The 15,679-nt window shown below is 43.6% G+C and overlaps 1 protein-coding gene across 3 annotated transcripts in view; it reads left to right on the top strand.

Annotated features, from left to right (window-relative positions):
• Positions 1 to 15,463, top strand: part of HR (HR lysine demethylase and nuclear receptor corepressor) — a 129,524-nt gene extending 114,061 nt beyond the window's left edge. For all 3 annotated transcript variants that reach the window (XM_033949604.1, XM_033949603.1, XM_033949602.1), the window contains exons 15-19: positions 462 to 584; positions 5,443 to 5,582; positions 5,840 to 6,019; positions 11,510 to 11,635; positions 12,034 to 15,463. In XM_033949604.1, coding sequence (XP_033805495.1) covers positions 462 to 584; positions 5,443 to 5,582; positions 5,840 to 6,019; positions 11,510 to 11,635; positions 12,034 to 12,096 — 632 coding nt within the window. In that variant the 3' untranslated portion in view covers positions 12,097 to 15,463. The remainder of the gene's footprint in view (positions 1 to 461; positions 585 to 5,442; positions 5,583 to 5,839; positions 6,020 to 11,509; positions 11,636 to 12,033) is intronic.
• The last annotated feature ends 216 nt before the right edge of the window (positions 15,464 to 15,679 follow it).

The following is a 15,679-nucleotide window of genomic DNA, read 5'->3' as shown; positions in this document are numbered from 1 at the left end:
AAGTGCGAGCCGCCGACCTTTGCCCTGGATATTCAATGTCAGCGACCCCGGCACTGAATATCTGGGTTCACCGCCAACCGTAGGAGGCAGCCAGACTGCCTCCTGCAGTTCAATATCGAGCCCACCATCTCTACATTACACAACATACCATCATCCTTCATATTCCATCTTTGTGCACAATGTTCTATCCATTGTGTTCCATCCAACCACACAACTCTGTCACACTTACTGGCCACTCAGTGCATCTATCTACTCTCCTTTGACCATCATGCTCTTAATATAAGGAGATCATTCGCCGACTTATGTTCAGTGTGCTGGACTTTGGTTCTGACCAAGCCCTATAGTTCTGTAAATATAAAGGTCTGACAAAAGCTCTGCGTGTGATAGGAGAAGCTACAAAGAGAGTCTAAAGCACAAGTTTCACTCAGGCTCAGAACCTGTCATTTCTGGACATTTTCTAGGTGAGAAAGCCAATGAAAGGATTATTGGGACACATCCCCTCACAGCACAAGCTGCTGACTTCCTGAACATCTTGGTATATGTGGAAGCAGTTCCTCTTTGTGAGAGGCACAGTATCCTGCAAGGTATGAATCTTCTCTGGATAAGGTTACCAAGGGGTTAATGTTGCACATACGATGACAGTAATAAACCTCACTCTCAAATCTACTGCTAATGCTCATGGTTATACTTGGATCACTGCCAAACAGAATTTCCTTGTGACATCTGTAGGATGTAATATACATAAGGAACTGATTCAGGTGTGAGGGGGGTGTGAGTGTTGTGCAGGTGTGCTGGAAAGGAGTACACTTCTCCCTCCGTATTCGCTGCGATAAGGGATTAACAGACCCGTGAATATAGAAAAACCGTGAATAACTTTTTCATATGTTATTCGCTCTTTTCTATTAAAAACCATCGTGAATATGGTGAAACCGCGAATAACATGGTGGGAGACCTGGCCTGTTCCTGAAGGAGAGGCAAAACACGGTGAAGAAAGTGATTTTCTCTGTAAATGCTTAGAATCAGAGATTTCTCTAAGCAAGCCGATGTAATTTGGGGGAGGAGCCAGCAAGCTAAAAACCGCAAATAATCAAAACCGTGATTTCTGAAACCGCAAATACGGAGGGAGAAGTGTACTTAATCAGGTCTGTAATTCTCAAAATGATGGGAAATTTATCTGCGTTTCTCCAAAGACAAGCAGGGGAGATGGTGAAATCTCTGACCGATGCTCTCTCCTCGAGCAAAGTAAGCCTTTTCACATACTAGGTATGTGTGAGTGAGTTTTTGCGTTCTCTACAGCTGGCCCCTTTCACCTCAGTTTATTTTTTTTTCACTTCCACAGCTAGTCAGATGTAGCTCTGCTCTTTTCTCATTCTACTTGAATATTTTGTAGCTCCCTATATCTATAAAATTCAGTTCCAATAAAAACTATTTTATTTGCCAAACACTTTGGAAACTAGTCATATTAATATTTTCTGATTGTTACTTTTTAAAGTATTTTTTTAGTTACTGTTAACCGAGTCAAGCTTCTTTCTGGCTGAAGACCCGGTATATAAAGTTTAGTCTTAGTTTAGTTTAATTAAAATTTTTTTAAAAAAAGAGTAGCACAGATGTGGACACTACTTATGGCTACAGCACACAGTTACTTGGCTGTAAGCTTCGTCTTCTCCAATGAGGGTGCTGCTGCTATACCAGAGGCAGGGAGCTCATGCAAGGGGGAGCAGCCGACAAATTTCTGATGGTTGCTCCACCCCTACCACTCTTTCGCAATCAGCAGCCTGTGCCAGAGCACTTCAGGAGGTGTACTTTCTCTGCGCCACATATCTGACTTCATCCAAAGTAGCTTGCATAAAATAAACACAGCAGCTCTGCTAAAGAGCCTGACTTGCCCCCAAATCCCAGGAAATCACAGCTCGAAGAATGAGCACAATGCTGCAGGTAAGACTGCAAAGAAAGTTAAGCACCGTGAGGTTTCAGAGGACTCATCTCCTCAGCCCACCCCAAGGAGCAAACGCCCTCTCTCACTTGATACACCATGGGATAGAGTGTCTCCCGCCAAAGCCTATGCCTTCTCCTCCTTGTTTCTCTGCTCACCCCAGAGTCATGCCTGCCACAGCGTCAACATGAGAAGAAAAAAATAACCATACTGAATCCTTCTAGGCCAGTTTCCTGTTTCCAACAGTAGCTAATCCAGGTCACAGTACTTGACAGAAACCCAAATAGTAGCAACATTCCATGCTACAGATCCAGGCCAGGCAGTGGCTTCCCCCATGTCTGTCTCAATAACAGACTATGGACTTTTCCTCCAGGAACTTGTCCAAACCTTTTTTAAAAAAACAGCCACTTTAACCGTTCTTACCATATCCTCTGGCAATGTGTTCCAGAGCTTAACTTTTCTCTTGAGTGAAAATTATTTCCTACTATTGGTTTTAAAAGTATCTCCCTGCAACTTCATCAGGTGTCCCCTAGTCTTTGTAATTTTTGATGGAGTGAAAAATCGATCCACTTGTACCCGTTCTACTCCACTCAGGATTTTGTAGACTTCAATCATATCTCTCCTCATCCATATCTTTTCCAAGTTGAAGAGCCCTAACCGCTTTAATCTTTCCTCATATGAGAGGAGTTCCTTTCCCTTTATCATTTTGGTTGCTCTTCTTTGAAGCTTTTCTAATTCTACTATATCTTTTTTGAGATACAGCAATCAGAGCTAGGCACAATACTTAAGATGAGAACACACCGTGGAGTGAAACGGAGACATAATATTCTACTACTATTAATTAGAGTACTACCAGACGTATTTACTATCCATCTGTATAGCATCCCCTACGACTAAGTACCTCCTCTTATCTCTCCACGTTCTCTTTCTCTCCTTCTTTCCCCTTCCTCTTTGATCTGTCGCCTTGAGCCTGTATAGGTATGTTGCGACTCACAAATGGAAGATTAGATTAGATTTCCTAGTAATTCCTAGCATCCCGTTTGCTTTTTCTGCTGCAGCCACACACTGGGCAGACTTCAGCATAGTATCTCCAATGACACTCAGATTTTTTATTCTTTGGTGCTGACTCCTAAGGTAACTATGATTTGGATTTTTCTTCCTGATGTGCATCACTTTTGCATTTGTCCACATCAAATTTCAAATGCCATTTGGATACCCAGTCTTCCGGTTTCCTAAGGTCGTCACCTGGCAATTTTTCAGTCCTCATATGCTTTGACAACTTTGAAAAGTTTAGTGTCATCTGCAAATTTAATCACCTCACTTGTCATTATAACTTCCAGATCATTTAAAAATATGTTAAATAGCAGTGGTCCCAGTATAGATCCCTGGGGCACCCCACTGTTTATCCTCCTCCATTGAGAAAAATGACCATTTAACCCTACCCTCTGTTTTCTGGCCAATAACCAATTTCTAATCCACAACAGAACATTGACTCCAATCCCTTGACACTTTAATTTTCTCAGGAGTCTCTCACCTCAGCAGCAGAAATCCGTGCAGAACTTACACCTTGAATGGTGAGACCTTAGCTAGAACTTCAACAGAACGAGACTTGGGAGTGATCATCAGCGCAAACATGAAAACTGCTGATCATGTGGAGAAGGCTTCATCTAAGGCAAGACAGTTGTTAGGTTGCATCCGCAGGAGTTTCGTCAGCCGGAAGCCTGAAGTCATAATGCCATTATACAGAACCATGGTGAGGCCTCATTTGGAATACTGTGTGCAATTCTGGAGGCCACACTACCGAAAAGATGTGCTGAGAGTAGAGTCGGTGCAACGGATGGCCACCAGGATGGTCTCGGGGCTCAAGGATCTATCGTACGAGGAAAGGCTGAAAAATTTGCGGCTGTACTCACTTGAGGAACGTAGGGAGAGAGGAGACATGATCGAGACGTTTAAGTATATTACCGGCCGTATCGAGATGGAAGAAGAGATTCTCTTTCTCAAAGGACCCTCAGCCACAAGAGGGCATCCGCTCAAACTCGGGGGCGGGAAATTTCATGGCGACACCAGGAAATATTTCTTCACCGAGAGAGTGGTTGATCCTTGGAACGAGCTCCCAGTGCAGGTGATTGAGGCAAACAGCGTGCAAGAATTTAAGAGCAAATGGGATGCCCATGTGGGATCCCTTAGAGGGTTAAGCCAAGGGAACCTGTCACCAGGAGTGAGATCCCTAGGATAGTAGACTTGGGGGTGGGTCAGTAGAGTGGGCAGACCTGATGAGCTATGGCCCTTATCTGCCGTCATCTTCTATATTTCTATGTTTAATCTAGATACACTACATTAACCGGCTCGCCTATTTATCCACATTTATTCACACCTTCAAAGGCATGAAATGAAGCAAATTGGTGAGGCATTTGCAAGCACCTTTGCACTTTCTACTATCTCAAGACCCCTCCCCAAATATAGGCTTACATACACAGTGGCCCTCAATATGGCTACAGACCACTGCAGCAGCCATCCCACCAGCTCCTCACACCTAGACCCCTGGGCCTAATCCCCAGTCTGTATCCAATCACTGGCTTTCTTCCAGCCTAATCAGGATTGGAACACTGCATGCCCCCTTCCCTCATATTTGGACCAAGAGCCTCTAACTCGCTGGGAGTTCTGTCCCTCAAGCTTCTCCTCCCCTGACCACCAACCTAAGTCTTTCTATTCTGAGCCAAACCAGATATCCTGAGACCATGAAGGTGACAAAGACTAAGCTTTTTAGCTGGATCCTACTCGGGCAGAAACTCCAACATGTGCCCAGTAAGTCAATAAATTTACTAAGACAGCACCAGCATATAGATCAAGCAGAGAGTTCACCATCAATTGTGCCTGTATTCTCCTGCTGTCTACAGAGAACCCCAGTTACAGGTATGCATGCAACTCTGGTTTCTCTACCAAATTTTCTTTGCTTCTGACTGAATTTTTTAGTACTGGAAGATCTACTGCCTGGTGTCTATCCAGGTATGAATCCGTTTTCTCTTTGTGACCACCCAAATACGAATCTTATTTTATATGCTTTTTCTGTGTCTAGCACAATCTTCAGTAAGGTCCAAATCTTTGAATATTTACGTCTAAGATTTTCCCCTATAACCTGTTGGGCCATATGGCATTTATTTGACATCAGGTTCTCTATGTTCCCTTGTGGGGAAAGGAAGAATGATAGGTTAAGTGTTCCTTCTAAGTGCAAGCTGTGCACAAGTCCTCTGACTGTGATTCATCTGCAGGGTGTGCTGCAGTCCTCTTGCAATTTAAATGCATAGGCCATATGGATTCTGTGAAACTCTCATGGGATTTGTTGGACCAGTGAGGTTAAACTCTGGGAGGGCTGCAGCACACCCCAGAGTCTGAACACAGGTAGCAGACTTTGGCAAAGCTTAGAGGAGACACTGCTGAGAGACAATGTCTAGGGGCTGCATTGAGTGACTGAACCACAATGTAACATTGTCTACCTGATTCTACAGCGATTCTACAGAGAGTGGAAGCTGATGGAATGGACGGTGCTCTAAAGGAGCGCCTCTGGGACTCAAAAAGCAAACCGGGAGCATTATGGCATATCTTTCAGGCAGAAGACTCTGAGTGCATCCAGTCATTTTTGCAAAAGGTGAGAGGTCTCCTGGCTTTGTGTATGAAGCTTAGCACAGCCAGAAGGGAGCAGTATTGCCAGGAAGGAGGGCTATAGCCCTGTATGTGTGGAGCCAGCACAGTCTAGCCTTCATGTGCTGACTCAGCAATGTACAGTCCACTCATTCCCGAACAGGACCTGCAGCCTGGCTGAAACTGTACTGGGCTCTGACACATGCATTTAATTTTGGTACGAATGTCCCGGTAAGAGGATTAATTTGTGCCCCCTTCTCCCAGCAGCTGAATGCAAACCAAAGCCAGCAAACTGGACCTCCGACTGACCCCTCTGGGCCTGCCTCACACTACTTAGACTCGAACTTACGGAACCAGCTGCGTGAGGATTTTGGGGTGAAGAGCCGGGCCCTCCTCCAGTTCCTTGGGGATGCTGTTCTAATACCTGCTGGATGTCCATACCAGGTGCCAAACTAAGCTCCAACCCCATTGCTTGCATTAGAGCCTACCAGTGTCATGAGAGCTAAACCCATTTTACTGATACTTCTCTAAAGGATTGAGAATTTCTATCTGTGTTGACTACAGCTATTCAACTCTATTAGCATGTATGATTCTTTATAACCAGTTTTATAGATAATTTAAGTATACATTTATATTCTGCTAAACTAGTGTAGTAGCTCAAGGACAACTATCAATCAAATCAAAGCATCTTAAAAAACTATCACATGCAGACACATAATAGCAAACTACAACCCCTCCCCATACCGATATTCAGCACTATCTAACCAGTCAGCAATGGCTGCTGACTGCACATAGCCAGTCATCTTTGCTGAATATTCATGGTTAGCGCAGCTAGCTAGCTATACTGCACGATAAAGCCGGTTAGTGCCGATATTCAGCATTTGGTTTAGCTGTTAAAATAGGCCTCATGGATAAAAGGCCTATCTCTAACCACTAGAACTTAACCAGTTAGCAGTGAATATCTGGTTAAGTTCTAGCAGCCAAAAATTAAACCGGAAATTCAATGCTGATCACTGGATATGATGAAGAGGGCTTTAAACTAGAATTGTTGGGGGGCAGGATGGTCAAAACCCCAGATAAGTATAAGCCTTTAGGTAAGTGAATCACTCAATACCTTTATGAAAATGGGGGACAAGAAGGGGATCACGAACAGATTGGAGAAGGTTATCATGCCGCTGTACCGGGCCATGGTGCGCCCTCACCTGGAGTACTGCGTCCAGCACTGGTCGCCATACATGAAGAAGGACATGGTGCTACTCGAAAGGGTCCAGAGAAGCGCGACCAAAATGGTTAAGGGGCTGGAGGAGTTGCCATACAGTGAGAGGTTAGAGAAACTGGGCCTCTTCTCCCTTGAAAAGAGAAGACAGAGAGGGAACATAATCGAAACATTCAAAATACTGAAGGGAATAGACTTAGTAGATAAAGACAGGTTGTTTACCCTCTCCAAGGTAGAGAGAACGAAAGGGCACTCTCTAAAGTTAAAAGGGGATAGATTTCGTACAAACGTAAGGAAGTACTTCTTCACCCAGAGAGTGGTGGAAAACTGGAACGCTCTTCCGGAGTCTGTTATAGGGGAAAACACCCTCCAGGGATTCAAGACAAAGTTGGACAGGTTCTTGCTAAACCAGAATGTACACAAGTGAGGCTGGACTCATTTAGAGCACTGGTCTTTGACCAAAGGGCTGCCGCGTGAGCAGACTGCTGGGCACAATGGACCACTGGTCTGACCCAGCAGCTGCAATTCTTATGTTCTTATGAAAATGGGAAAAAGAGGCAATGTCTGGAAAGTAGCATATACCAGTACTAATGTTCGAAGTATAAAAAACAAGGTTCTGGATCTAGAGGCTTTGATGGTAGAGGCTGAGTTGGATTTAGTGGTGATTACGGAGACGTGGTTCACTGTGAACCATGACTGGGATATAGTTATATTGGACTATAATCTGTTCAGGAAAGGCAGGGTAGGAAGAAAAGGAGGGGAAGTGGCGTTATATGTGAAAGATCATATTAAAAGCCACACAATTGCAGGATCTACAGGGTAAGGGAGAAGCTCTGTGAATCAATCTGGAAAGAGGGGATGGAAAATGTATTTACATTGGTGTGATATGCAGGTCTCCTTCTCAAAATAAAGTGGACAGAGATTTAATAGAAGACATTCAAAATATAGCTGTAAAAGGGGACATACTACTAATAGGTGATATTAGCATGCCGAATGTTGATTCGGGGGGGGGGGGGGGTGGTCTCCTAGAATTAGGGAGATCCTGGATTCTCTATAGGGAAAGTGTTTTTTATGTTATAGTGGGTGATTATCTGGCATCCAGTGATCACGCCTCGAACTTTTACGGCTAGGCGGTATATAATAAATTATTATTATTATTGAGGCAGGTATAGAAAGGGTTCATTCAAAAGAGAAGGTTCTAGACATTAAAATAACCAACTTTGTTCAGATGGGGGATTACATCAAGGAATTGTTGTCTGGATAGAAACATCTGGAAGAAGTAGGAAAAACTGAAGTGGACAAAATTGAAAGGAAATACTGTAAGGACAACCATTTTGTAAGGAAAGTATATAAAAGTAAGAGGGAAAAGATCACTTTGGTTCTCAAAAGTAGTAGCTGAGAAGGTAAGGAATAAGAGCTTAGCTTTTATAAACTACAAAAGATCGCAGAGAGAGAAAGGCAAAAATATCTGGAAAAGTTAAGAGAGGCAGGTTAAGTAGTCAGGAAAGCAAATATGCAAATGGTAAAAAAAATAGCTGACATGGTAAAATGGGGGACAAAACATTTTTTATATATATTAGTGATAAGAAGAAGTACAAAAGTGGCACTGAGAGACTCAAAGGTGAAGAGGAAAAATATGTAGAAGCTTATAAAGATAAGACTGAATTGCTTAACAAATATTTCTGTTCTGTGTTCATAAGAACATAAGAATAGCCTTACTGGGTCAGACCAATAGTCCGTCTAGCCTAGTATCCCATCTTCATGGTGGCCAATCCAGGTCACAAGTACCTGACAAAAGCCCAAATAGCAGCAACCTCCTATTGTATTTAAAAGTATATCTCTGTAACTTCGAGTGTCCCCCTAGTCTTTATAATTTTTGATGGACTAAAAAAAAAAAATCAATGCACTTGTACCCATTCTATACCACACAGGATTTTGTAGGCTTCAATCAAATCTCCCCTCATCCATCTCTTTTCCAAATGAAGAACCTTAACCTCTTTAGTCTTTCCTCATACAAGAGGAGTTCAATCCCCTTTGTCATCTTGGTCACTCTTCTTTGAATCTTTTCGAGTTCCGCTATGTCTTTTTTGAGATAAGGCGACAAGGACTGAATGCAATGCTCAAGGTGAGTTTGCACCATGGAGCGACACAAAGGCATTATAACATTCTTAGTCTTGTTTACCATCCCTCTTCTAATAACTCCTAGCATCTTGTTTGCTTTTTTGGCCACTGCCGCACATTGGGTGGGCAGGATATTCATCTATTTCCTGCTGATTATTGGCGGTTAGCTGGAGCCGTTCCCAGCTGGCTAAATACCACTGAATACCAGGCAGATTGTGTTCCATAGTTCTGGCCTTAACACTCTAATTCTAAATTACAAGCTTAATAAGCCCCCGTACCTCTCACAGCAAGTGATCCATTGTTATAGAGAGGCAGAGTCTCATAAACCTGCTCAAATAGGTCTGAGACTTATTTTTATTTTAAACATTTATGTCCCACATATCCCAAAATCTATGCGGGTTACAACCAACATACATAAGCATAAATAGACAGACAACCAGGCGTGCACATTAACAAAAACACATTAACAAAAACATTCTCTTATGACTTATTGGTCACAAATCTCAATCACCAACCATGAAAAACCTCTCATGTGTTCAAAAATCGCTTATAGTTTATTATTTATAGTCTGCCTTTAACAAGAGCTGAAACGCTGGCAGTGTCTGATCTTTTTAGTGAATAAAGAATCATCTATCCCAGTTCTATTGGTGTGTACACTTTTTTTGTGATTATGCTGATATTGGGCATTCAATAATGATTTAACTTCATATGTATTGATTGAATTTTGGAATACATGAGAAGTTTTTCAGGGTTGGTGATTGAGCTCTGTGACCAATAAGTCTCAGCCATTTTTGAGCGGTTGTGGTCTTGAGCAGGTTTTTGAGACCCTTTTCCTCTCAATAAAAATAGCTCACTTGCAGTAAGATGTTCTTTCAGGGTTTCCGCAGCTCAAAGTTAGAAGGGAAAAGATTACGTACAAATGTAAGGAAGTTCTTCTTCACCCAGAGAGTGGTGGAGGTCTGAAACGCTCTCCTGGAGGCTGTTATAGGGGAAAGCACCCTTCAGGGATTCAAGACAAGGTTGGATAAGTTCCTACTGGAACAGAACATACGCAAGTAAGGCTAGACTCAAATAGGGCACTGGTCTTTGACCTAAGGGCCGCCGCGTGAGTGGACTGCTGGGCACGATGGACCACTGGTCTGACCCAGCAGCAGCAAATCTTATGTTCTTATGCAGGTTTCTGGGTCTCGCTGCCTGACAAAGTCGCAGCGAGTCCCTGAAACCTGCAACAAGTACTTGCAGTAAGAGTTATGAGGGCTTATTGAGCTTGTAGGTCCATAGTTCTGGCCCAGTGCCTTTCAATGTCAGTCTTCTTCAAGTTATTAGTCTACAATCATCACTGAAAGTAAATGTGTCCTAAATTGTATTTATGCCTGTATGTTATTTGTTTATTTATTTATTTACAGAGGCCTGCTATACAGCCAATCAGTTTATCAGTGTAGTTACGCAGTTTACAGATAGAGTTCATCAATGGCTTAGCAAGGAATGAATGTGCCCTAGGTGAAAAAAATTAAGATGCCCCCCCCCCAAAGGGGTGGGAGCTAGGAAGGGGGTGTTGGTGGAGCTGCAGTAGATAAATCTTGCAAATCAAACACATTCCTGAACTATATGGAAAACATGTCATAGTGATAGAAATATAACTGAAATGCAAGGTATCAGAGATGCTCATTTCCTAATGCTGACATATTACAATTAATAAATTCAGGAAAAAATACTGGTTTCTACATTTATTTCACTTTTCTGCTTTACTCTGTTTTTTTGTTCTTTCTTTCCAGGGTCGCTTCTTGATTTGAAATTTCTTCTCTCTCTCTACTATCCATCTTGCATCCCTATCCCTAGCGTATTCTCATATTCAGCACTCTTTCTTCCCCTCCTTCCACATTGCCCACGCCAAGCCCAGCATCTCTTCCTTTCTCCCATCACCCCACCACAGGGTGGCATCACTCTCTCCCTCAGGGTTCAGTCTTTCTCTTTTTTTACCACTTACCCCAGGGTCCAGCATCTCTGCCCCCCCCTCTTTCTGGTCTTTCTATTCATCATTCCCCCCTCTCTCCCCTCCCCTAGCAGGTCTGGTATCCCTCTTTCTCTGCTTCCCCCATGGATCCAGCACCTCTCTTACCCCACCTCTGCTGCCCCTCCACCTTTATTGCTCCCCTCTTACCTGGCGTCTCTTTAACCCAATCCACCCACTGCTGCAGATCCCAGCATCCCTCTAACCCACTTATATCAGGCAGATTTTGTTTTCTGTGAAGCAGGAAGTGCTAGTGCCAGGTGTTTCTGGGCAAGGATTTATTCTTTCTCTTTTCCTCCTGATCAGGGTTAGAGGATTGAGACACAGTTATGATTTGTAGATAGTAATTGAAATATATCTGTTTGCTGACCTTTAAAAACCGACAGCTGAGACAACAGTAATCAAGAGTAAGGTCCTGTCTGGCCACAGTTAGGAAGCTGTCAATCTTTCACTTCCGGCATGGGAGTGAGAACCGCCCAGTGCATTTTATAAACAAAAGCTAAAACTGTTTCCTTCTCTTGCTGCTGTTGTCTCTTTTCCTGGGGATCTCTGTAACCTGCTGCGTCTCTATTCTCCTTTTCCATAGGTGCAATGCTTCAGCAGTACCATCAGTGTCACCCAGGGCTTCCTTTCACCAGAAAATACCGTCTACTCCGCTCACCTGTTGCGCACAGGAAGAAATTCAATTAACGCCCAGAGTCTGTATCCTCAGGTCAGTCACCCCCTCTCTGCTGCCCCCCCGCCCAGATGTGCCAACTGTAACCTGCAGGATCCGCTGATATTCTAGTACAGAGATCCATGCAAATAGCTCTGCCAATACACACCTCACTTCCACCCACCGCAGTAGCCACTCCTGTCCCAGTACGGAGACCCTCACATATAGCTCTGCCTATGCACCTCATCCCTGCCCTGTACTCACTGCTATCCCAGATCTTTACACATAGTTCATCCACTGCTATTCCAGTACCGAAACCCTCATGCATACTATCAATGCTTCTCATTTCCATTGTGCAGCACTCCTGATACTCTATCACTGAGACCTCCACACAGCTCTCCCAGAGCAGTTCATTCATATGCTCAAATGCTTATGATCTTGTCTCCTCTTTGCAGATGGAAGGTGCTATATTTGGTGCTGTGAAGGATGCCATAGAAACACTGCAGAGATACATCTGAAGACAACAGCTCAAACAACACTGGGGAAGAGAGGGATGCATCTATGCTTATGCTCTTGAAAATGGAGCCAAGGGATACGGAAGCACACTGAAGAGTCTGTGCATTACCCTTCAGCGATGCCACGACAAGCTGCTGCATTTCTCTGAGGCTGAAGAGAGCAGCAGGAAACAACCCCTGAAGGACTCTTTAGTTTCCCTCCTAAATATCTACTACCCAGCATCACTGGGCAGATACTTGCTGAAACAGTGTGAGCACAAATGCGTGCCCGAGATAAGCTCCGGGTATGTGAGTAGATTGCTTTGTACAACAGTGAGGGGATATGTATATGTCTCTGAACTGATCCACTAACCACAGATATGGGAGTCTGCCATCTTCTAACAAAGGCTTATGAAAAAAATATCTCCGCCCAGTGCTGCAATGTGTCATGATGAACACTAGAGGCCAGCTGTGCCTCGCTGCTAGCATCACTGTGTTTGGGTGCTAATACTGTGTCAACATCACACTGGCTGCAGATCACTGTGGTGACATCACACTGGTGCTGATTAATGTGGTGATGTCATGCTTTGAGGCTAATGGCGCTATGGTGATATCACACTGGATGCTTTGGTGACATCATATTTGGAGGCCAGTCACGGTGGTGAATCACACTGGGTTCTAATGGCGTGACATCATTTTGGAGGCCAGTTACTGTGGTGACATCATACTAGGTGTCGATTAAAGTGGTGACATCACACCCAATGCTCCTCACTGTGATGCCCTCAAGCTTGGTGCCAGTCAGTACCGCGACAGCACGCTGGTGCTCACAGTAAGGAAATTTCTTAATTATAAACCATTCAGGGTGATGATTTCTACCCAATGGTGCTTGAGGCAGCTGAGAAATTCAGTTTTGGAAACTCATAAAAAAATCTCTCTCTGTTTACATATGCTACAATATACATCCATAGAATCAGAATCATATTATCTGTTACCATTGCACTCTGTCTCTAGAGCCAGAGTCCTCAGATTGAACCCTCTCTCTCACATGGGTGCATATGTGAGGGTGTTAGAAATAGTGGCCACGAAAGAGCACAGATATGAAGAACCTCTGTGCAGATCATCAAACCATGAAAGAGAGAAGGGAATGGTAAAGAGGAAGCAGGAGAGGAGAAGGAAACAGAAAAATGGGAGAGAGAATATGAGGTTTTTTTTCTACCCCTGCTATATCACTAAAGTCAGCTGAACATTGCTTTATGTTCTCAGACCATTTTGCCTTGCCTACTACTGTGGGCTGAGCCTCAGGTCTATAAAGACCCATGATCTGGTTACCATGGAAAAAAGAAACTGTAGAGGTCACATACTGTATATTCAGCTCAAATCCTCACAATTATCAGCGGTTCCAAGCCAACAAGTACAGCTAATCTCCTCCCCCCTGTATGCTGGGATTATAGTACAAACAAATGGTTCTCAATCCAGTCCTTGGGACCAGTAGATTGGTCACAGGTGGGTGCATAGGTCCACCCACTTTGAACTCAAACCCACACAGCAGTAATATGACTGGTAGGGAGCCCTAAGTCCCGCTAGCTAAAGACTCCCAGCATCTCTCCCTCCCCCCTCCAAGAGATCAAGGGGTCACTTAACTCTACTTCCCCGACTCCCTGCCCCCTCAGTACCTTTAAATCCTTCAGTTCTTTGCTGGCAGTGAACAGCAACACAGCCTGAACCTTCTCTCTAATGCAACTTCCTGTTCACGGGACCAGGAAGTTGTGTCAGAGGGAACCAGTGTGAGCAAGGGGAATAAGTTGCTGCTGACTGCTGGTGAAGTCTAAAGGATTTAAAAGTACAGGCACGATCCTTTATCCAAATTTCTAAAAACTGAAAAACTCCAAAAGCCAAAATATTTTGTAACATTGTTGCATTATTAATTTATACAATAAAGCTTACTTTTAGCATCAAAAGTGAAACCTGAACCCAAAGTCACTTTGTGATTGTAGTTCAGTTTTTTTCATCTTACCTTATACTGGTGTACCTCTGAGCTGTTGCCGATGGCTGTAGCGATTCATATTTGTCACTTGCAGCCCCACATGCTTCTCTGTCGCATCTAGCCAGGAAGGAATGAGGAAGTGATGTCAGCAAGGCAGGAGGCGGCAGAGAGAAACCTGCAGGGCTGAAGCAGTTGATGAATATGAATCACCACGGCCACTGGCGACACATCATTCCAAAAACTGAAAAAATTCTAAAGTCCAAAATGTCTCTGGTTCTGAGCATTTCGGATAAAGGATTGTGGATCTGTACTGGGGAGTCAAGGGAGTGGAGTTGTGACTCCCCCCACCAATCATCTAGAGGGGAAGGGGAGATACTAGGCGGGATTGTCGTGCTCACTCACTTTGGGCTCAGGACCACCCAAAACTGGATGTCTGGCTATTCCCCACCTTGGGAAACACCTAGCTGGCCAGGTTTTTCACAATGAATATGAATGAAAGGTTTGCAGGACACATTGAGGGATACGAGTGACTAATGTATGCACCAGGGTACACCTGGCTGAGCCTCCGTGTGTGCGGATCACCGGACTGGATGGACCCCAGGTCTGATCCGGTGCAGGCATTTCTTATGTTCTTATCTCCCATTATATGCAAATCTCTTTCATGCCCATTCACTGTGACTGTCCTAAAAAGTTAACTAGTTGGGTGTCCCCCAAAGATTGGGTTGAGAATTCCTGCTGCAGACTCCTGAGAAATTATCATTAGCTTCTTGTTCTCTCTGGATCTCCTTTCAGTATGGTGATTCTCAACCCAGTCCTTGGAATACATCCAGTCAGTGAGGTTCTTAAGATGCCCACAATGAATATTTACGAGAGAGATTTGCACATGTTGCCACCGTTGTATGCAAATCTAGCTGATGCATATTCATTGCGGATATCTTTAAAATGAGACTAAATTAGTGTGTCCTGAAGTCTGGGTTGAACACCACCTTCTTAGCATTTTTTTTTTTCTGCCCTTGGTTTTTAGACTTTAACCTTGAGGGAAAATTTAAAATGTCATCCATTTCTTAGAATTAGTCATGTGATTTTGGGGGGTGCATAGAACCTCAAAACCACTGCATAACTTGGACCTTATTCATTGCCTTCCTGCTCCCTCCTCACCTACTGCTGCTGAGACCCAGCCCTCCTCTGTATATCTGAAATACATACTCTCCACATTACCAGCATCTGTATGCATTCTGCTGTTTTCTTGTGTATATTTAATACTTTGTCATGTAATGCATCTGTTATGTCCTTCAAAACCATCACACCTCCAGCAAAATTCCAGTAAATATCTCTAGCACAACTCTAAACCCATGGAGGTTATGGGAGCCTATATTTAAAAACACAATAAAATGCCAAAGGAAGTTCTCTTTCGGGGTTGTTGTTTTTTTGTTCCTGGTTATCTAATAGCTCTGCAAGCAAATAACAGAAGACAAATCCACTACAAGTCCAGCAGCAAAACAACACAACAGTAGATGAGATGAAGAAAGAAAAAACAAAAACAACCAATCTACGGCGTTCGCTGGATGACTTTATTGAATAAAGGGAGACTCAACATGATTTGTGTTTCAGCCACTAGGCCTG

The sequence above is a fragment of the Geotrypetes seraphini genome, chromosome 6 (genome assembly GCF_902459505.1).
Source record: "Geotrypetes seraphini chromosome 6, aGeoSer1.1, whole genome shotgun sequence".
NCBI lineage: Eukaryota > Metazoa > Chordata > Amphibia > Gymnophiona > Dermophiidae > Geotrypetes > Geotrypetes seraphini.
The sequence above is the reverse complement of the archived record's forward strand: the minus strand, read 5'-3'. Positions and strand labels throughout refer to the sequence as shown.